At 30.0% G+C, this 21,964-nt stretch overlaps 4 protein-coding genes across 5 annotated transcripts; 1 reads left to right on the forward strand and 3 right to left on the reverse strand.

Moving 5' to 3' along the window:
* Positions 1-741: 741 nt before the first annotated feature.
* Positions 742-3,517, reverse strand: LOC126781903 (putative odorant receptor 92a). The gene is made up of 7 exons (XM_050507026.1): positions 2,905-3,517; positions 2,634-2,835; positions 2,351-2,447; positions 1,942-2,046; positions 1,772-1,860; positions 1,611-1,677; positions 742-833 (listed from the first exon to the last, which is right to left on the reverse strand). The coding sequence occupies exons 1-7, from the start codon at positions 3,515-3,517 to the stop codon at positions 777-779; spliced, it is 1,230 nt and encodes a 409-aa protein (XP_050362983.1). The 3' UTR covers positions 742-776.
* Positions 3,518-8,602: 5,085 nt separating this feature from the next.
* On the reverse strand, positions 8,603-21,715 carry LOC126768171 (TWiK family of potassium channels protein 7). Of its 2 annotated transcripts, none has more exons than XM_050486113.1 (8): positions 21,511-21,715; positions 20,168-20,429; positions 14,465-14,638; positions 13,148-13,271; positions 12,714-12,872; positions 12,388-12,588; positions 12,098-12,306; positions 8,603-10,104 (listed from the first exon to the last, which is right to left on the reverse strand). In XM_050486113.1, exons 2-8 carry the CDS (start codon positions 20,321-20,323, stop codon positions 9,943-9,945), a joined length of 1,185 nt encoding a protein of 394 aa, XP_050342070.1. In that variant the 5' UTR covers positions 20,324-20,429; positions 21,511-21,715; the 3' UTR covers positions 8,603-9,942. The 2 variants fall into 2 exon arrangements, with proteins under 2 accessions (XP_050342070.1, XP_050342069.1); XM_050486112.1 differs by having other exon boundaries at positions 12,086-12,306.
* LOC126768172 (cAMP-dependent protein kinase catalytic subunit 1-like) lies at positions 17,315-18,364 on the reverse strand. The gene has a single exon (XM_050486114.1). The coding sequence runs from the start codon at positions 18,362-18,364 to the stop codon at positions 17,315-17,317; it is 1,050 nt and encodes a 349-aa protein (XP_050342071.1).
* On the forward strand, positions 18,995-20,005 carry LOC126768174 (cAMP-dependent protein kinase catalytic subunit alpha-like). Its single transcript, XM_050486115.1, has one exon. It carries the CDS (start codon positions 19,010-19,012, stop codon positions 19,850-19,852), a length of 843 nt encoding a protein of 280 aa, XP_050342072.1. The 5' UTR covers positions 18,995-19,009; the 3' UTR covers positions 19,853-20,005.
* Positions 21,716-21,964: the final 249 nt, after the last annotated feature.

Raw genomic sequence — 21,964 nt, forward strand, 5'->3', positions numbered from 1 at the left:
AAGCAAGAATTAATGATACAAAACTGCCTCGCTACGTTTACGTCGAGAACTCATTTTCCGAACTATTTACAGTACTCGTCTTTCAAGAAGAGTTGAGTGCGCTGTAAATCATGAAATTTACTACCTCGTACAATGATCATTGGGAATGTTTATTTTATTATTGTCTGTGACTCTAGCCGTTGAGTGGAGTGTTTCGTCAAGAATTCTGAGTATTTGGCACGCGGAGAAACAAACAGCCGCATGGCTTCATACTGACTAATTAACTAAAGCTATTAATAGGTATAATTATTGTCTTCGAAATAGAGCAAACCCTTAAACTGATATTAAATCTTTATTTCAATATATATTTTTACTGAAATTAGTAAATTGTTTATGTTTTAAAATTTGAAAACAAATAAGCAAATTTATTGTAAACTATGTTAATTGTAAGCCATACAACAAATGTCTTTATTAAAGAATTGTATTAATATCTATTTTTAAGAATTTAACCTTAAAATTCTAAATAAATCGTTAACAACAAAAACAACTATTCATATTATATAATATTTTATTTTAAAAAAGTTAAGCTTCTATTAGCGACCATTAAAAACTAATAACAAAATTCTATACACTGCACTACGACATATAATCTGTATTGTAGTATAGTATAAGCAAACTTTCTGCTATATCGCTAATGAAACTGGCTAAAAATACAGTGGAAAAAAATACAAAGGACATGCTTAATAAAAGTTTAATAAAATCATATAATAAGCTAAATTACAAAAATAAATAAACAATTACTCCCGATAAAGTGATGTTAGCAAAGCGAAGTATGACCAAGAAGAGCTTAGTATCTGAAAAAATAAAAATATATAATTTTGTAGCCGTTTCTTCAAAGCGATATTACAACTATAGGTACTTAGCAATAGTCAATGCAATATGTAATATGAAACGTTAATTGTTATTTGGCTTTATTTCAGCTATTATTCTCATATATTATGAAGAAATGTATCGAGTGCATTGCAGTTGTATTGTTAAGTGTGTGTGTGTAAGTATATAAAGAAATAATTAATATTGTTAAACAAACTTTCAAATTAAAACCAAGTTTTAGAATTTATATATACATTGAGCAGTAAGCAAGTCCCGAAGAGATATAAGCAAGATTGCATTGAATCTAAATTAAATTGGATAAAAAGATAAGATGCAGGCGGTGCAATTTCTGTAAACAGATGTGTTGTATACTTATATGTTTGACAACTGTCCATTCTTAGCACCAGCTATAGCAAAAATAATTCGTGTATTGTGTGATTTTGCTGCGTCATTACACGCGCTCGGTACCTATGTAGAATATGTATTGCGATCTTATACTTGTGTTAACAGGTAAAAAAATATCTTTAAGCTTCTAAAATTGAACTGTCAAATTTTTAATGCAATTTATTTTTCATAAAATTTCTTAATTTATTATAGAAGATTTACACGTGCTTAATAATTGTCACAAAATAATCTACAACTAGTTCGAAAAGAAATACCAGAGCCCTAAGAATAATATTAAATTTATGGTATAAAAAATTAGCACAGATTATACAGCTATATTAATGCCTAAATAGGAAAAAACAAAAGAGGATATTTACTTTAGTAAACGTTTGGAAGTTGACATCAGAATATCTGAGCGCAGTCATTTTACACGGTTTCTGAGCTCTGAAATATAGATATCAATAATATATTTAAAAAATCCCTGCAATTTATACCATAATATAAAATTTAGTGCTATAACAATAACTGTTTCTCATACCTCGCAGATATTATCATGAGATATTTTACAATCGATTTATCTGCTCTATACCACTGACAATTGTAGGACGCATCAGTTACTTTCGCACTCTGAACCAAGAAATATTCACAAAATAAATAAATATTTTTATAAATTTTATCATTAGATATATTAAGTAAAGTTTTTCTTACATAAATCATAATCATATCACCATAATAACATAGAAAATATATCTGTACAAAGCCGAACATAAGAAATTGCAAGAAGGGCACCACTATAGTCCAATCTTTTATAGTCTGCAAAAAAAATATAACACAATTATATAAGTAAGAAATTAAGAATATTTTTTTTACGTAAAACTTTTAAATATTATTATTATATTGACTTTTTCTAGGTAAACGGTTTATTTATTAAACTTATTATTAATATTATGGTATTTTATAGTTTAAATATTTTATTATTATTAATAATCTTTTCAATTACAAAAATAATAGCTTTAGGATCATATGAGTATAAAAGTTGATAAATAGAACTAATACGTGTACGATAAAATCTTTTTATAACAAATAAGTTTTAAATAAATATTAAGCTGTTTAATACCATGACATTAAATCCAGTGAGGCATATTAGTAATGTACTCGTAAAAACATTAAGCAGAATAGACTCTGTATAAATAAATTCCATAAGATCTACACACCTGAAACACAGGAAACAGTTACTTCAATTGATCACAAGTCAAAATTCATTTTCTCCTCGTGAATAAAGAAACGAAAACGCCAGAATTCTTATTTAAATTAGTACTTATAGAGCTATTATTTTTACATTAACTCATATTCTCATCAAATATAATAATCTAATAAATGATGAAATAATTTTTTTATACTTAATCAATTTTCTGTGACGATCAATAATTTTGAACAAATTCTTCTTAAATTCCTCATCCATTAGTTGTACGTCTAAACTGTTTTTAATAGGTATCACATTTTCCAAATCATTTTGTAGGACATGAAGTTGGAAAATTATAAACGCAGAGCAAGCGTAGCACAAAAAGTATGGAGCCAGAACTGTCAGAACTGCTAACACCGCTAAAATTAATATTAATTAAAAAAATAGTATTTAAAATACAAATGTATATTATTTAAACAGTTACTCACATGTCCACATTTGGTGAATGTAAGCAATTAACCAAAATCGCATATCAGTTGTATCGAAAGGATATAGAAGTAAAAATGGTAGTATTAGTTCAATGTCACCTTTACTATAGTAATTCATAGCGATAGTAATTAAAGGGCTTATTCCAAATGATGTTACCGCAAGAACACATAAAATCGTTAGACTATTTAAAGCAAAATAGAACATTTTCATTTGACTTTTTAAAAATTTAATATGTACTCCTTCCAGTTTTTTTTTGGCGGAAATTGATTGCAGTGTACGTATTACTTCTACTAATTCGCAAACCTGACGATCATGTTTCACGAAGTAAAATGATTGTATATTACTTTGGAGACATAGAGCGAGACATGGCGCTGAGTAGGTAAGTTGTATAAAACTCTTCCCTGTGAATATACCGTGTACTAGCCATGCTACCTGACAACATATGCTGGTATTTATCCACAATGTATTCATGAAGAACCACCACATCATTCGTAAGCGTTTCAAGATTGTTCTGCGACTATCAATTTTTAAACCAATTGGTTTTAAATATGCTTGCACCTTCCGTATCGCTTCATCGAATAAATCTATTTCCCCATTTCGTTCTCTCGACATAATGCGTCAACCGCTTCAGATGTTTTTTTTTAATTAGTTTAAATTTGACGTTGTCTGATACATTTATATACCATTTTTATAATTAAGTTATTATACAATTAACTTCATTCCAATTATTTGTAATAAGCGTGATTTAGTATTCCAATTAGATGTTTGACATATATCATGTAATTATTACTTTAAAAATTAGGTAATGTATAGGTACACAGAATATTTTATAAGTCTTTTTAAAAATACTTTTAATTAAACACTACATATTTTTAATTGATACAGTTAAAACGATTGAAACAAACGGGATTAATCAAGAGAAAAAATATTTTCGTTTGTAAAAATGCAACACGCAATAAATACTTTATGAGACAGTAATTATTTTTAAACGTGACCTAAAATTAAAGTGAAAACATATAAATTGAGTCATCTTAAAAATAAAACGCATATAAAAATATTCAAAATAAAATTCAAAACAAAGTAACTCACGGTAATCCTATAAATTATCTTGTTAAATGTTATTGCTACAGCGAAAATTGTTTTTGAAACTTTTTTTTTTTGTTGAAACTTAATTTATCAATTAAGTTTCAACAATTTACTATCGATGTCCGACCGCTGAAACAATAAACTCAAGAAATATGATTTGATATGAAATCATCTTTATTTCTTATTTACATAAAAGTATGTATAGAAATATTTATTTTTTGTAGATGACCTATCGTCATTTTCAGTAAAAAAATTAAAGTTAACTTTATTATTGAAGAAAGCGAAGTGGCTTCACGTTGAATCTGTTTCTAGCTGTAATAGAAAAATTAAAAAACGACATTTAAATGGTTACATTTTAATCATGACATAGTTGTGTTTATTTTAAAAACCATTAAAAACAAATATTTCATGTAAATGATTACTGGTGTGACAGTCAAAACTAAACATATGTTTCAGTTTACATAAAACACCCACATCCTATCATTACTTTATAAGAAAATAAATACGAACTTCGTAAACGTTTCAAAAAAAGAATGGTGCAATACTATTTTATGTTTTCAAACAACACAAACGCTTCTCTCTGATTCGCAACTCTGTACTTCGGTCTACCTGTTTTCTCCAATATTTACATAGTTATAAAATTAAACAAGAAACAATTATAGAACTGTGTGGTAAAGCACTTCCCTTACACTTTATCTTTGTTGGGTTTTATAAACAATAACTCGTGTTTAGAATCAAGTGAACTGATGTATGATGATTTTACTTTCCTTGATTATTGACAAAAAATAGTTTTAATAAATTTCTTTTTCGCTCTTAAAGAATCTTATAAAAAATATTATCAATTTGTAAATAGAAATTGAATTGGTGAAAGAAGCCAAACCTTCTCCTCAAAAAGGGAGAGGAGGCCTTAGCTCAACAGTGGGACATTCACAGGCTGTTACCAAATAAAAATTATACACTATTTTTTTAATTACTTTTGTAATGAATCTAGTATCAGATGATAAAGAATAAATACATAAATTCAAGCAAGTTAATTATTTCTCTGACCACAACTTGGCTCAGATTGAATAAATGAATCAGGGCATTGACGATGCCTATTCGTAAATATTAGGAATTTATTACAAATCCTCCAGATATATCTACTGAAGGATATATTTTATAAATAAATATATACTTTACACCTAGTATTCATAGTATTTAAGATTGTATATTACTTAATTTGTTTAAAGAACAAACCATTATTTTTTAGACAAAGACTTGTAATAAGTTGCAAACTAAAAAAATGTTTCCTTTATCAATACAAGTTTACTTCTTAAAAAGTTTGTCTCCGTTTTTTTTATTCTGTAATATTTAATAAATAATAATTAGCATCTGATTCTATAACAGTAATATAAGAAATGTGTCTGTAGTGCGCCAGAACTCTCTCCAGCCGAATCAGATTGGTTGGTTTCCCGTTCTTAAATGTAAAGAAATAGTTATTTCTTCTTACCCACTTGAATATAGAGCCTGACTGACGCTTTAGCTTGGGCTTAGGCATTAGCACTTTCTTGATTATCAACGGCACGTTTTTTTCTGCAACACCTACTAATTCTGATATGTGTTTTTTATATGTTATTTAGCCAAGCATATTATAAAATAATAAAACGATCCTTAAAAGAACTCTTAAGAAATAACTCAACACGTGCTGTTTAAGATGTAATGCCAATTGATATGCTGGCTGCGTACGGGAGGAGATATACGTGTATATTGGCTCGATACTTTTACTGACTTTACGTGTATTAGTAAAAGTAGTGCAGAATTGGTTCATGTATTTAATATATGCTTGGAACAGAGTTTAGTTTGTTTTTAAATATATTGTTAAAATACATGAACCTCCAATTGAACTTCGGTCCTAGGTTGAGAATGGATTAACTAGACAAACTTCGGCTTCTTACAAAAAAGCTGCGGTCACAAACAACGTCAATATAATTATAATAAAACACATACGTTGTGACAGTTTCAACAAAATATTTTGTAATAGTTTTCAATTCTAACAGTTAACAAATCTTATTTATGGAAAAATAAAAGATCTTTAAACCTAAATCAAAAGTTAAAATGAGCTGTATTTAAATATATATATGCAAAAGTTTAAATTCAAAATCATGTCTCTGTAATAATGTAACTACATACGTAGTTATGAACAAGGTCATTTTATTTCAGCCATACAAAACACTACATTACATTTTGTTATATTCGCCACTTAAACCCATCGGACTGACCGGCACACTGTTTACACAATAAATTATAGATATTACACAAACATTGGGATATATTTTATTACACTATAAAATCGAAAGACGAAGTACGAATGTGGTATCCGCATCATACCACGAAATAGTCATGAATGCTATTATTTATTGATTGATTGAGACGTTTGAGTTTTCAGTACATATTTGTAGTAATATATTACACTATAAAAATATTTTTTTAAATCAAATAACAGCCGATATGACCCTCTGCGTTCCAATGTTCCAATATGGGCACAAACAGATTTGTCACGTTATCAATTTAAATTATTTGCGCCCTGTAATGGAACAACGAATCTTGAAAAACCGGCATATATGAATAAAATTCTACCACATATCTACCAAACAGCAGTGGAACAGCGCAGTGGACTTAGTAGAACTGGAGACATGTTATCTTTTACAAACATAAAATATTTTGAAATAAAATTTATCGTAATAAACATTATTAATATAATACAGCAGCCAAAACAAACTTATTAAAAAAATAGTCTGTTAGTGCGTACGAATGATAAATACATGACTCATTTTGTACGGGTACGCAGGGTCAACATAGATTTATTAGAGTAATCCAGTCAATGATTATCCAGCAACTGTTTTAAAAAATATATATTATTAACTTGTGCGTTGATTCAATACATATACGGTGCCACTTCTAAAAAACGCTATAATCTACTACAAATACAATTGTTACCTATGAGCATGGTGACTTTTATTAAAACCCATTTCTTTGTTTCTGTTTACAATAGTTTCAACAATAATGTTAACTGCTTTGATTATATTTATACTAGTTCCGCTTGCGGCTTCCCCCGCTACCCCCTGTGAGGGAGTAGTGTTAGGTACCCTATGTCCTCTTCTGTACCCCTGACAACGTATTTATATATAAGATAATAATATTAGAAACTAGAGAGCTAACAAAACCCATATTATATACATTATATGTATTTTATTTGATCCTGTCTTGCGTTTTGTTAGGTTTAGTGTGGTTTGCGACGCACGTCGTTGACTTAATTACAGTCGTAACTTTTAAAGGCTCTACTTTGCCTCAGGGCACACATTAAACCCTTGTTTCAGGCTAATATCAAATAACAGCTGATAGCAATCGTTAATCCTTTTGGGTTACCCTAAAAGGGTCATGGAGGTCAAATGGCATTAACTACCCGTAACAAAAAGCAGTTATTAAGCTTTTCAGAGTAATATAACATATACATTAGACAACTTAGTACAAAAAGTGTATAAAAATTATAAAATTCAGAAAAGATCCATTTTCTTCTATTTTATTTTGTTCATTGCTATATTAGCATACGGTAGCAAAGCTTTGTATTACTGTATTTCTATATGAAGTGTTAATAGAACGAAAATAGTAATTGGGTTAATGTAACTAAAGCACAGAAATTGAGGTAACCACCCAATACGGTTTACTGCGATGGTTGTCGTCGGCATGGATCGAAGACACGCGAGACTCCCACTTCACGCATCCACAGGCCCAGGGTTATTTTTTAAGCTCCGAGCGTCTGGACCGTGGTGGGGCCGAAACGATGCCTGCATCTTATTCGCCGAGTTAGGTCGGATCTTCTGGACCATGACGGTCTCACAGAAGGAAGCTACGGCCCTCTATCGGACTCCCTACGAAGCATCGCCGACACGATGACTCGTAGGGAGAGAATTATGTCTTCTACCTTAAGACGGCTGAGTATTAGTATTTAAAGAGTTAGTAGAGACCTGGGATATTGTCTGACGTTGACAATCAGGCTAGACGATCGTAATTCCTATTAAATATTATAAGTATGAAAAAATAAATCGACAATAAAACATATTCTATTTAAAAGTTATTCTAAAAATGTATAGTTTTCTAGATACAATTCTATAACCGGAACATTGAGAAGCGTATTTATATTGTTTAGAATTTTGTAATGCCTTAAACTGGTTGCTGAGTAACTATTTTACAATTATAAAATAATATATGCCTAGTATCGACTTATTGTGAAAATGAAATATTCACAATAAATCGTTACTATGATATATATGATATTATACCATATATCTCCATACTAAACTTCACATGAAGGTGAAAATATAAGCATCACAAAAAAATAATTTAATATTAATTAAAAAGGATTTTCCGAAAAATATGATTAAACAAAAACAGACAACCAAACGCAAATCATTTAATCAGCACATATAGCAGTTTTACATCACAAACATTTTGACAAACATTTTGTCGTAATCACAAATTAATTACCATTAATATCAATAGTCAACAAACATGATGTCTTTTCAAGTATATTGAATAGAATTTATTTTATATAATTAGCTAATTGTACCGATACTGTGATACGAAATTACTAATTTACAGGGATAAAATGTGGAAATCTTTTTTTTATGTGTAATGTCTAAAGATAGCTGCTTTTTTATTTTGCTGCAGTATTCACAATGCAAAACGGACTTTTTCTGTGTTATTTTTTATAATAAAAGTGAGTCATCTAAGGTAAACCGCGTTGCGCACTGACCATAATTTATATGTGTAAAATGTAACTCGCATTCTTTCTTTCTTTCTTCGCAAGTTTATGACATGATTATTTCCTATGCTGTTGCATAAGTCTATTTTTTTATGAATTCATGCTACATTGAATTTTTGAATTATGAAAATAATGTATACGGCATTATTTTCTCCGCACAGACTTACAAAGTAAAGGTAACCCGTGAAACAAAAATATTGTAACAAATTACATAATCAAAGAAATTAAATAGAAACTCGATATACACGTTAATTCTAGTTATCTGACATTTTCTGATAAAGCTTTATTAATGTCGATTTGACACGCGGTTTGCTAAGCTCCGTTAAAGATAGAAAATTTTGATGACAAAACAAAATCACATACGCCGTCTTACTTATTTTGTCTTAAATATATTGTGGAATACGCATGATCTAAGAATGCTATATTTAAAAGAAAACAATTGTAAAATTATAAATTTAGAAATTGATAAATAAAAGGAAAAATAATTATAATTATTTGAAGTTAATCTCAAAAATAAAATGTCACTGTGACATTGTTGCGTTTAATATCACCACAAAATATGTATATTACAACAAAACAAATCATGTAGAACCATTGTACAATGTTTTACTCAAATTGAAGCTGTCACAGCTTATGGAATTATGTTGTTCTCGCAATCTTGTATCATTTAATTTGTAGCAGCTTGTCACGATATTGTTAATTAGTTTAATAATAATAATGAATTAAAATGTTATATTTCTAAGCTGACCTAAATATTTTATTTATAATATTTGAATTCAAATTTGGTCAATTTAAAAATTACGTAGATTATTTTTAAGCGGGTTTGCTCTAATAATTAAAAATTATTAAAATATCTGCTAGTAGAAATAGATAAACGGTTTATTTTGTTTAAGAGTTTTGACTGTTAGTAACAAATGTTTGTATTCATGTGTGTGCTTCATTGTAAAAAAGCTATCAAACATCTTTACGGCGCAGTTTCCGTGTGTTGTAAGTAGTTAATTTATAACTATTACATCAGAGATGGCGATGCATCACCGCAAAATTTGAAGCGATTGAACATTATCGAATATATATTTTTTATTTTTAAGAGAAATATTTTACGATGGAAAGTTAAATTGCATAGATTTTTTTTCTATAGTATGTCTAAACATTACACTGATGATTCGTATATAACGATTTGAACTATTGGTGGTTTCGGCTGGCTGGTCACGGGGCTTGTGATATCTCTAATTACTGCCTCGACGGCCGCTTCCCACTCCAGTTGACGTTTCTCACCGAGGGCGTCACGTCCGCTAAATCTGGGCATGGTGACCTAAAACAGATTAAAGAATAAAGTATACAATTGCAATAATCCGTGCCAAGAAAAATATGTACCATATTGTCATGTCAAACGTTACATTTTTTTATATAGGTAACAATTGTTTAAAATGAGATTCAGTCACGATAATATTTAAATAACTCATTTAGGTAAATAATAAACAAAACTATTTCGGATAATAAAGGTAAAATATGTATGTTTACAACCAAAAAGAAGCTTAAAAATAAGCCTATTTTTGTTAAAACGCAAAATTGATCATGAAATACCTACGTTTTTCCTTCCATATCAGTGATGTACTTCGACTCTTACCTTTACAATCAGTTGTTGTCATCTATAGCACATCAGTTAATTCTTTATTGAAACAATAACATAAAACTACACTGTCTATTAATACTAAAATGTAATCGTTTTAATTATTCTCACAAAGAAATCCTTTATTCAAGAGAAAATTAAAAAAAGCCATTGTCAAATATGCTATTCGATTTAACAAAAACTGTCTGAGATGCCCTTTCCTATCAACTGTTACCAAGCAATGCACTGTTAATTTGTTGCTTTAGTAACGTCGATTTTTGTAGTCATAAAACTAATCTCCTATAATAATAATTACATATTTTTAACTTATACACACTCGTAGATTAAAGACTGATAATTAAATTTTAACAAAATACTATAATAATAAATAGTTTATCAGGGATCCAAAAGAATTAGTTACATTGGGTTAAATTTTTGAGAATATTTGATTACATCCCTAACTATACATTTTTGAAAACTATGTACGATGCGATTGAGTTCGAGGTATTTATCAAAGTTATTTTAATACGGAAAAATTATAGCTAAAGCTTGCAGCAATGTTCTTTCAACATTGACACGTAATAATCAGGCAGAACTCATCGAAGGTCATAGAAACACTGACGCACTTTTAAAACAGAATTTTTATAACCACGAGATCGGAAACTTATAAAAATATTCCATAACATTCATCTTTTAGTTCATAATACTTTTAGAGTTGTTCTCGTTGCTCAAATCGGTACGCTGATAATCGATTTCAATCTAATATACAATCAAGTTTATTCCTTAGGATAAAAAAAAACATTGTTCGTTTTATTTCGGCTATTATAGAACCGTTTGACGTATTTTATGGTGTAGTAAAACTAAAAGGGTGGCTATTGCGACATTGAAGCACTCGTCGACCTCGATCTTAACTTATGCAAGCAACACAATACAATCAATGCTGTAAAAATAGATGAAGCTGGCTAATACAAATTTTTATCTTATAAGTAATATAAATATAATATTGAGTATGTGGAACTAACTGATTTGTATACTATCGCATCTAACTACATATAAGCGTAATATGAAATAGTCTATCATCGCAGGCTTTTACTTGTAGCTGTCACGTACGTACGCATCTCCAGTATTGATCTGAGCTCCGTAATCAAAGAGAGGAGACCGTTTACTTGTTTACAAAGAAGACGGATGTCTGTCGGCTGTGCAGTCTGATCAATCGAGCTAAGCTTTGAACTCGACAAATAATAACAAAACACTTATTGAACACTCAATAAATCTTAAAATGTGTCAGACCCTCTCAGTCTTTAGAAATAACAGCGTTTGATTATTAAATTTAGATAAGTAAATAATCTCACAATTTATCATTAGAAAATCTTTTGTATTTATCACTCCATATAATATGAATTTATAAATTAAAAAAATAACCTATTTTCCTTTCAAGTAGTAGGTAACAAATAATAATAAGTAGTAAGTAGTACTAAGTTTATAATAACATTGCGACATATTTTTACTAACCAAATTGAATAGCGTTCATTTTTACAAAAACTAGAACATCCCAATAAGTCGTAGTAATAACAAGTTTATGTGAAAAATATATTTTTGGCAGACATAGGCTCTTTAAAGTACTGTAAGTTTATTGGGTCAAGGCTTAGGCACTAATTTCGTACAAAGCATAAAATTTACTTACGACAGTTAAGACCTTTCTGAGATCGTTATGGAACGCAGACACGTCGACTCCTCGCCCGGCGTCGCCAAGTCTTCTTAATGTGTCTGCCAAGGGACCTGAGAGAGCTCGTAGTTGTTGCCAAGACCTAGCGTATTGCCTTCTAACTAACTCGATAATTGTAGACGTAAGTGCCAAGCCTATCAAAATGTAAAGCGTACATAACAACATGTACTTCGGTCTTTCTGAAAAATAAGACAACTGTTAGTGATTTTTCACAATTATTTTCAATTTATGTGATTTAAATGTTCGTCGAAGATACATACTCGGAACTAGATCACCAAACCCAATGGTTGTCATAGTAATAAAACAAAAATAAAATCCGTCATAGAAGGTCCAGTCGTCTTCCCACATTTTAAAGAGTCCTGCTCCAGCTGATAAATATACGAAAAGGAAGCAAACGGCCCAAAACGCGTACAAAGATCTTTGACCGGCCGGATTTGCTTCAGATAGTCGATTACACCATTCTAGATACAACAAACAATTACTGGAAATAAATATAAAAACATTTCCTTTGTATCATTATCGGAAAATTTATGTGCAACACGCGTGGCCGCAAGCCGCACATAAATCGTTGCCTGAATAAACTTACTCGGCATCGTAGGTAAGTGTTTAGCTACAACAGATACAACTGTTGCAAATACTCTTCCGAGATCAGCGATCACTGTGAGTGTTAGCGGAATTCCAATGAGTGCGTATGCAATACAAAACAGTCTTCCCCAGAATGTTTCTGGTACAATGTTGCCATATCCTGTAATAAAAGTTGAATAATGTAAATAAAAATCGCATTTTTGCTTTTTTACTAAGACGTTTTACGTTTATATTTATATATCTTTAAATATCGTATCTATATTTGTATCTTATAGATAAATATATAAATTAATTTTATACTATTTTCGTATGAAGTTTCGACTAAGATAAATATTCATCTCGGTCGACATCTGTGTCGACTAATATTTCTAAATAAGAAACATTCTTTTGAATATAACACTTTTATACTGTGTATGCTTACATGGTCGTACACACCTATTGTGGTGAGTACAGTCGAAGAAAAGAACACGGCCTGTAATATACTCCATTTTTCTTCTAGGGGAGGAAAATTTCTTTCTATTTCCAAAGCGATACCACTGCCAGACGCTTCCTCTAGTACCTTTTAAAGATTTAAATTATTTAACATAAAAATATATTCAACATTTGTCTTTTCTAGTAAATATTTTAAGCTGTTCGAAAAATATTGTCAAATATATAACATCAACATTTATTTGAATAATAAATTTAGTAGAACTTAAGTTTTTCAAAGCTATTGATGAATATGACATTGTTGCTTGTGGTTATTCGTCATTGTTTGTTACATTATAAAAAATTGCGATTGCATAAATTAAAATTCGTCGATGCATTATGTACCTACCTACTATTAAAACAACTCATAATTTTTTTTATTCTACGTTATAAAATATAATAATTTACTTACCTCATAATGAATTATAAAAAGCAAATTTGGTATTAAAAGTGTACAGTACAATAATTATATCGTTAAATATAAATATTCAGACTGTTGTGCATAACCTAAGGGCGGGGAACGCATAGTAGAGGTTGGGAGAGTCAAGCTCTAAATCACGTTACACCACATGAAAAGGTTGGCTCAACAGAGGGTGAAATAGAACCACGTGGCTGCGAATACTGCGTGCGAATTAATATTTGCTTTACGCAGGCAAAACATTTATTTTTAATTTCAAATATCAATATTAACGATCTTACCTGTGCTAGTTTATATTTTTTGTGGTGAAAGCTGCAAATACCTACATGGCATGACGCCGTACAATTAAAGTGTTATACTAACAGTAAAACCAGATTTATGAGTTGAATAAATTGAATTTACAAATTTTATATAGCCATCCTACATTGATTTTCTTTGAGAATTTATAAATTATTCATCATTATTAAACTCATACTGGGGTGAGTGTGTTCTATAGTATTGCATGAATTGGCAAACTATTACGTCCGGCCGCCAGTCGTCGCCTACCCTTAAGAATTTTGCTAGTGGTTTGGTTTTGAAACACATAGTGCTGATTTTATTAATGAATATCTTTACCACAACTATTTTTCTTTATATGGTTCAACACTACATTTATAATTTAATCATAACAATTACTTCAATTAAGGTACGTTGTTATTTGTCATAATTTAGGTACCCAATATTATTATTCTTTGTCTTCTGCGAACAATAATAGGGTAAAAGTTCATAAGGCTGTTACTAATATTTACCACGAGCTAAGTTAAAAAGGTTTGTCGCATCGGTTAATACGAGTATACTCTGATATTTTTGCTTAATCTTCAACTTACTTTCTCGTACACGGCGAGTTGGTCACTTAAAACTTTTTCTAAGCTTACAACTTCAGTCCCATTCATATTGTAATCGGCTACTACTCTAATGAGATTCCATCTTTCCGTTAAGAGACGATCCCTAAGAATTTCTTGCTTCGCCAGTTCGGCTGGATATTCAAGCGCTCGAAAAACCTAAATCAAAATGATTAAGTGGGTAATTTATATTAAATACGCTTTGCGATAAAAAAAGCCGTTACAAAGTATACGGATGTTTTAAATACACTATGAGCTACCTAATGTTTAATACAAAATAAACAGTATACACATAGGTGTTTAATATTTTATAACCGTAATTTTTGTTAAACTAGTTTATAATAACACCTATAAAGTTCGAAGTGCTCTTGAAATAATTACTGCATTAATCGTTTATGTAATATAATATATCGTTTATATAATAATAATATTGTCGCTATTTCGTTATTTCTATGTTACTTTTTACATGTAAATTAAATCAAGTGAAATAAAAATTACCATTATATTCAATATAGTTACATTATATAGCTACATGCATTTTTAAGTACCTTGTATAACTTGCTCCAGGAGGCCTTTGCGAAGTCATAAAATTGTATGGTAAGTTTATCTTAACATAATGAGTTAATACGTTGTAGATATTAAAAGTTTATTTTCATTATGGAATTTAAAATGATAATGATAATTCGTTCATAATCATAATGTAAGCGAAATACATTCTTACGTGTAATTAATCTTGATTAAATGAAAACACACAAATTATAACTTTATTAATGTTCTCTTTTTAACATTAGTATTATGACAAACTAAAAGTTTTCGAAATCCTTTTCAAATAGGCATGCTGGTGATTTTTTTAATTTCATTTCTCCAATTTCAGGAAAATTAATAGCATCGCCAGGATTTCTACATATAGGCACGAATGGTGGGTATACTTTTTGATGTAATATCATAGACCAGTTATATTCACTGAACCACACATGACTTTTAATATCATATACACCCGCCTTCAACGAACCGTAGCGCTTAGTTGGGTCCACATCTAATAGATGTTTAACTAAGGACTTACATGTAGGTGTCATATAATCTGGGGTCTTGTAAATACCATTAAGGATTTTCTCATAAAGTTTCATTGTATCTGAGTGGTAAAAAGGCGGATAGCCAGCTATCATCTCATAAATAAGAATCCCAAGGGACCACCAATCTACGGTATAAGTGTATCCCTTGGACAAGATAATCTCTGGAGCTATATATTCGGGTGTACCGCATATAGTCCACGTCCGACTTTTTATCGTCTTGCCAAAACCGAAATCACCAAGCTTAATGTAACCAGACTCATTAATCATTATATTCTCTGGTTTAATATCCCTATGAACTATACTACAATGGTGCAGATATTCTAAAGCTAATACGATTTGCGCCGTATAAAATTGTGCCAATGGCTCAGAAAGATTTTTCATTCTTCGTATTAATGTAAAAAGTTCACCGCCAGCCTCGAATGGCAATATAAAATATATATACGAGTTATCCTTGCAACAAAAATCTAATGTTATCAAGAATGGAAATGTGATACTTTGCAAAATTTTCTTTTCTTGATATAGTTGTTTGATATTTTTCTTCTTTATTACTTGAGCTTTCTCAATAGCCTTCATAGCGTGGTACTCAAAAGTAGTTTTATCACGAACGAGAAAAACTGTCCCGTAGGAACCAACACCAATAATCCTGACAAGATCGAAATCTTCTGATGATTTATCGTACTTTATAGTAGCAGCGTAGGTTTTTAAATAATCCTGTTTTAATACATCTAAATAACGTTTATGGCTGACTTGTGAATCATAACTATAATGTTCAGGTTTCTCTTCTTTTCTATCAAAAATCATGTTTACAATCAAAAGTTCTTAATTATAATATCTCATGAACCCATCCATTCCCAAACAGATTTATGCATGAGAAAGTTGATTTTTTTTTCGAAATTTCCTTATTATTATATTATTAAAATTGGTGACAGCTTAAAAACTGTCAAATATAAGAATGTGACAACCATCATAGATATGTATTTAAAAATTACGATTAACACGATTTGAACACAAATTTAAATGTAGTGCATAAAATTAGCCCTTACGATTGTAAAGGCTGAACTCGAATGAAAGGCTTAAATAAAGTAGTTTATTACTTCTTATTAAACCAATTATAATTTAAAAAAAAACATTATATTTGTTTGTATTCTTCGGATCCACTAATCGTCCTTGCAATTAACGTTTATAATCAACGCATAGAACGAAACCGTTCATTCATTTGATTGACTTGAATCTTTGAACACTTATATCTGGTACTTTGCACTTATATTTGGTTTTGTCAAGTCAAGACAAGACACCATCGAAGATGGCGTGTAGCACATTTCGGCTCACAAACTCCAGTTTGAACCAAGAACGTCAAGACCTGCGGCCATATTATCTAGCAACTAGACCAACGAGATAAATAAATGAAATAATAATTATTATATGATCGTGTGTCATTGAGCTCAGTACCCTGCATGAGCAGAATGTAAATATGTACAACGTTTAAAAATTTATTTTAGTTTTATAATTGGTAAACTTTATAAAAATACTATTTTTTACTACAACATCCTCATACATTTGTATATTAATAAATGTCGAAAATTGTCATAAGTTTAATTATTTTTATAAAAATAGGGATAATAAACTTATCATCGAAAATTGTGTCAAAAGTGCACAAACGAAATTGATCAATCTTCGTCCAGACGTAATGGGTTCATTTTAAGTATAAACAAAATTTGTATAAATAAGTTTACGAAAAAAATTAAGTAATAGATTTATTACTTTAAAATTCTTCAAACTCTTTTGCGTAATAGTACTTCGAACTCTTTTTAAGTTTTATTTGTTGTATTTCTGGAAAATTGCTTGTGTCACCTGGCGAAGGACAAATAGGAACAAATGCTGCTTGAACCCGTTGATGCAATATAGATTGCCAACAAATATCATTAAACCAGGGATGAGCTTTGATATCATAGGCACCATTTTTTAAAGATCCGAGACGTTTCGTGGGGTCTACTTGTAACAAACTCTTTATCAAATTCTTACAATCAGAATTCAAATTATCTGGACATTTGTAGTGACCTTCTAGAATTTTCTCATACAATTTGCTTGGGTCAGAGGCAAAGAAGGGAGGGAATCCTGAACACATCTCGAAAATTAAAACGCCGAGTGCCCACCAATCTACCGAAAACGAATAACCTTTTGACATTATGACTTCAGGTGCTAAATATTCAGGTGTACCACACAAAGTCCATGTTTTCTTCTTAAGTATTTTACAAAATCCAAAATCACATAGTTTAATATATCCATTTGTATCGATCAATATATTCTCAGGTTTTATATCTCTGTGGATCACATCACAATAATGCAAATACTCTAATGCTAACGCTACTTGACTAGCATAGAATTTCGTTAACTCGTCTGAAAAATTACCATATTTTTGTATGTACGTAAATAATTCTCCTCCAGCCATATACGGCAATATAAAGTAAAGGTATATATTATCTTTAAATGCGTCATCTAACGAAACAACAAAAGGAAACTGAACACACTGAAGAATTTTCTTTTCCAATATTAAATGTTTTACATGTCTACGTTCAACGACAATTTCTTTTGCAACGACTTTCATGGCATGATATGTAAATGTACTTTTATCTCTGACTAAAAATACTTCTCCGTAAGCTCCGTTGCCAATCGCCTTTATACTATCATAATCGGTTGGAGTTTTTTCTGACGGAGTAGGATCTTCGTATCTTTTTATAAATTCTGATTTCAACATTTCCAAGTAACGACGGTGATCCTGATGATTCTGACGCGTGAACGAAGATCTAGCCATATGTTACAAAACTTTTTATTACCGTTACATGATCCCGAAAACAAATCTAAAATCGTTTGTAAATATAAACATGACCATAAAATTAATTTTATTCTGTTTTATTATGACAACAATGCTTATCACAACACCTGTCAATTACAATTTTATTAAAATTAAAGAAATATTTAAAAAAAGGAAGCTATTTTATGTTGTGAATTAATTAAAATAATAAATTTAAGGAATTATAAATAAACGTAAATTATTAGTACATATTTTCTTAAATAAATTTATGTGATTTGATGTAAACTTTTTTCTATATTCATGTCTCAGAAACGTCTTTTTATAACGTCAAAATAGGCGAAATATTTTATTTTAAAATAGTATAAAAAATCTCTCAAACTGATTTCACAAAAAGAAATCGACGCTATGGCTGATGATGCCAAAAGATATGCTAGCTCAACTGTCATTGGGGGGTATTCTGATGCAAGACAAGAACAGTATAACCAATACCTCAAGAAACTACACCGAGATTTTATAGAATCTTGGAATGACAAGCCAGAGAAGCAAGCAAAATTGGGAGATTTTGAACAACAAAAAATATTAGGCACTGGTGCATTTGGAGTGGTTTATCTTACTAAACATTTAATTACTGGAAAATATTATGCCATGAAAATGTTGGAAAAAGAAAAAATTGTAAAGTTAAAGCAAATTGAACACAGTTACTATGAAAAGAAAATTCTATGCGGTCTCAATTTCACGTTTTGTGTTTATATGAAATACTTTTTCAAAGATAATGTATACCTTTATTTTGTTCTCCCGTACATAGCTGGAGGAGAAATGTTTACGCACTTGCGTAAACTCGGAAAGTTTGAAGAAACGTCCTCAAAATTTTATGGCGCTCAAGTGATCCTGGCGCTCGAATATTTGCATGCCTGTGAACTGGTTTATCGAGATTTAAAGCCGGAAAATATTTTAATCGAACGAAGTGGGTACATAAAAATAACTGATTTCGGTTTTTGTAAATTGATCCGTGGCAGAACCTGGACACTTTGTGGAACTCCAGAATACTTAGCCCCAGAAATTATATTAAGTAAGGGTTACGGCATGTCAGTTGATTGGTGGTCTCTTGGAATTCTTTTGTTTGAAATGAGCGCTGGTCATCCACCATTTTATGCATCCGATCCTATGAGAATTTATGAAAAAATTGTTGCCGGGAAATACAGGTGTCCAAATCACTTTTCATTGGATTTAAAGGATTTGATATCGCGTATACTCCAGATTGATATTACAAGACGTTTAGGGAATCTTAAGAGCGGTGCATTAGATTTTAAAAACCACAAATGGTTTCGCGAAATCGACTGGGATGGTCTTTTAAACAGTCGCTTTCCAGCACCTTTCATACCAAAAATTCGATCTCCGGGTGACTCATCCTATTTTGAAAGCTACGATGAAGAAAAAATTAAAGAGAGTCCAATTTGTTTATATGAAGAAGAATTTGCTGACTTCTAACTGTTAACGAAATACGTTTTTTCCTTGTTTTTTAATGTACCGTGAATAAGAACATCACATTAAGTTTAAGCTGGAATGTCGGGTTAATTTCAATTTAGGTTTTGACTTACATTATATGATACATCTTTTATTGTTGCTATTTAAGTAAAATACATACGGCATATATTTTATATTTTAGTTCTTAAATATTAAGTAAGATATTAAAAATAGTATATTTAAATTTATCTTCAATCACAAAGCTTTTAGTGGTATTATCAATTAAAATAACACTATTTGTCACCAAAAACAAAATATAAAAAGTTTAGAGACACTTACCAATCCACCTCCAGCTGTATATAACATAAGAGCAACGAATAACCCAATATGAGATAGAGCTGCTCTTGGAATAAAACGCTCCCAATTAGATACAGGCGTCGTAGAACCCATAAGAGTCTCAGTTTCCCAGTTCACATTCTTTACAGCCTTACACATTTTGCCTTAACTCTTCACTCTCTCTCAATTGAAGTAATACCGTTTAACAAAGATTTTTCTATTGAATTTCACACTTCATTATTAAATTAAAAATCATTATATGTATCTGAAAAATAAGTCAATATTATAAATTATTCGTTTAAAAATTTACAAAGTAATATCATGCTATTTATATTTCATCCGAACAAAATGCTTATATTTTTCAATATACGTTAGTGAAACTAAAAGCTACTACCGTTTAAAAAGCACTGCGATATTATGTTTCACGCGAAAGTGGCATGCACTTAGAATTATTTACCTAAAATGACTGAATCTATAGTAAATGTTAGTTTTCAAAAATGATGTTACAATCCAGCTAAATAATACACCATCCGATAAATATACTGTTTCTCATTTAAAAGTATATGTAATTTTTTACTGTTTGATTTTTTTAAATATTAAAATAAAGTGATGTACAAAACAGCAGTTTGATTTCTCATCAACTGTCCGTGTTTCGTATTATCGCACATATGTATTTAACTTTGTTTTATTATTGTAAATTTGTTTTTGTATCGTAAACGTAATCTCTAAAAACTATACATCATTGATGTATGTTATAGGACATTAGATACAACTGGCGCCTATCGAAAGTTGCCAAACCTTGTGTACTTAGGGATCTATGTATACGAGATTGCATACGGAATAATGATAAGACAACAGAATAATTCATTCATTAGTATTAAAATAATTTATTTTATTAATAAGGAAATATTTTTATTTTCTAATTTTTAACGTTAATATCAAACAAATAAAATGAAATAGACGTTTAAAGCTATTTTCATAATTCAAATATTATAATAATAAATTTATTACAATGACAAACTAGATTTTGATTAAGCTGTCTTTGAATACGACGTAAAGGTTTTAAGTCGTTATTTTTCAATGGCACGTAAAAAAAGGTATAATACGAGTTATCATATAAATACCTCCCAATACTTTTAATAAAATGTTTATTTCGGCACACAATTTTGTATCTTAAGCTTTAAATTTAATACAAAATAAAGTCTGCAATGCGTAAAGTTACATAAGTTCAAACACTTTAAACTTGAAAACTTCTTAAAGGAAAAACGTGAATGTAGAGTTTAACAACATAAATATATTAACATCGTCAAGCTTATATTAAAAAATAATATGTAAAGAGAACCTACCACTCTTTTTTTGATTTAGTCAACCAATTGAAATAAATCTGTTAAGCACTGAGGTCAAATTATCGCTGCAGTCACAATATATTTTGGTCACTCGATGGAACAAGGGGTATTTATAATATAGTTCACAATAACGTAATCTCAAGTCACGAAGTTACGTTCGTAGAAAGACTAAAATAAAACAAGATTCGGGAACATCCATTCCCGACTACGCTTCGCAAACAACTGAATATACTGAAATGACTTCGCTGTAGTCGAGATTATGATAAGCTTTCAGCTTTCAGGAAATGTGAACGATAAATAATTCTTACCACTACACAAATATGCTTTAGGGCGAAATAATATTTATATAACTAACAATTCCTTATTTGGATTTATAAAATAAAGCAATATAAAAATAATAATAATAATACTTCTGTCATATTTATTAATAGTACATATTAGAAATGATTAATAA

This window comes from Nymphalis io, chromosome 4, assembly GCF_905147045.1.
Source record: "Nymphalis io chromosome 4, ilAglIoxx1.1, whole genome shotgun sequence".
Taxonomy (NCBI): domain Eukaryota; kingdom Metazoa; phylum Arthropoda; class Insecta; order Lepidoptera; family Nymphalidae; genus Nymphalis; species Nymphalis io.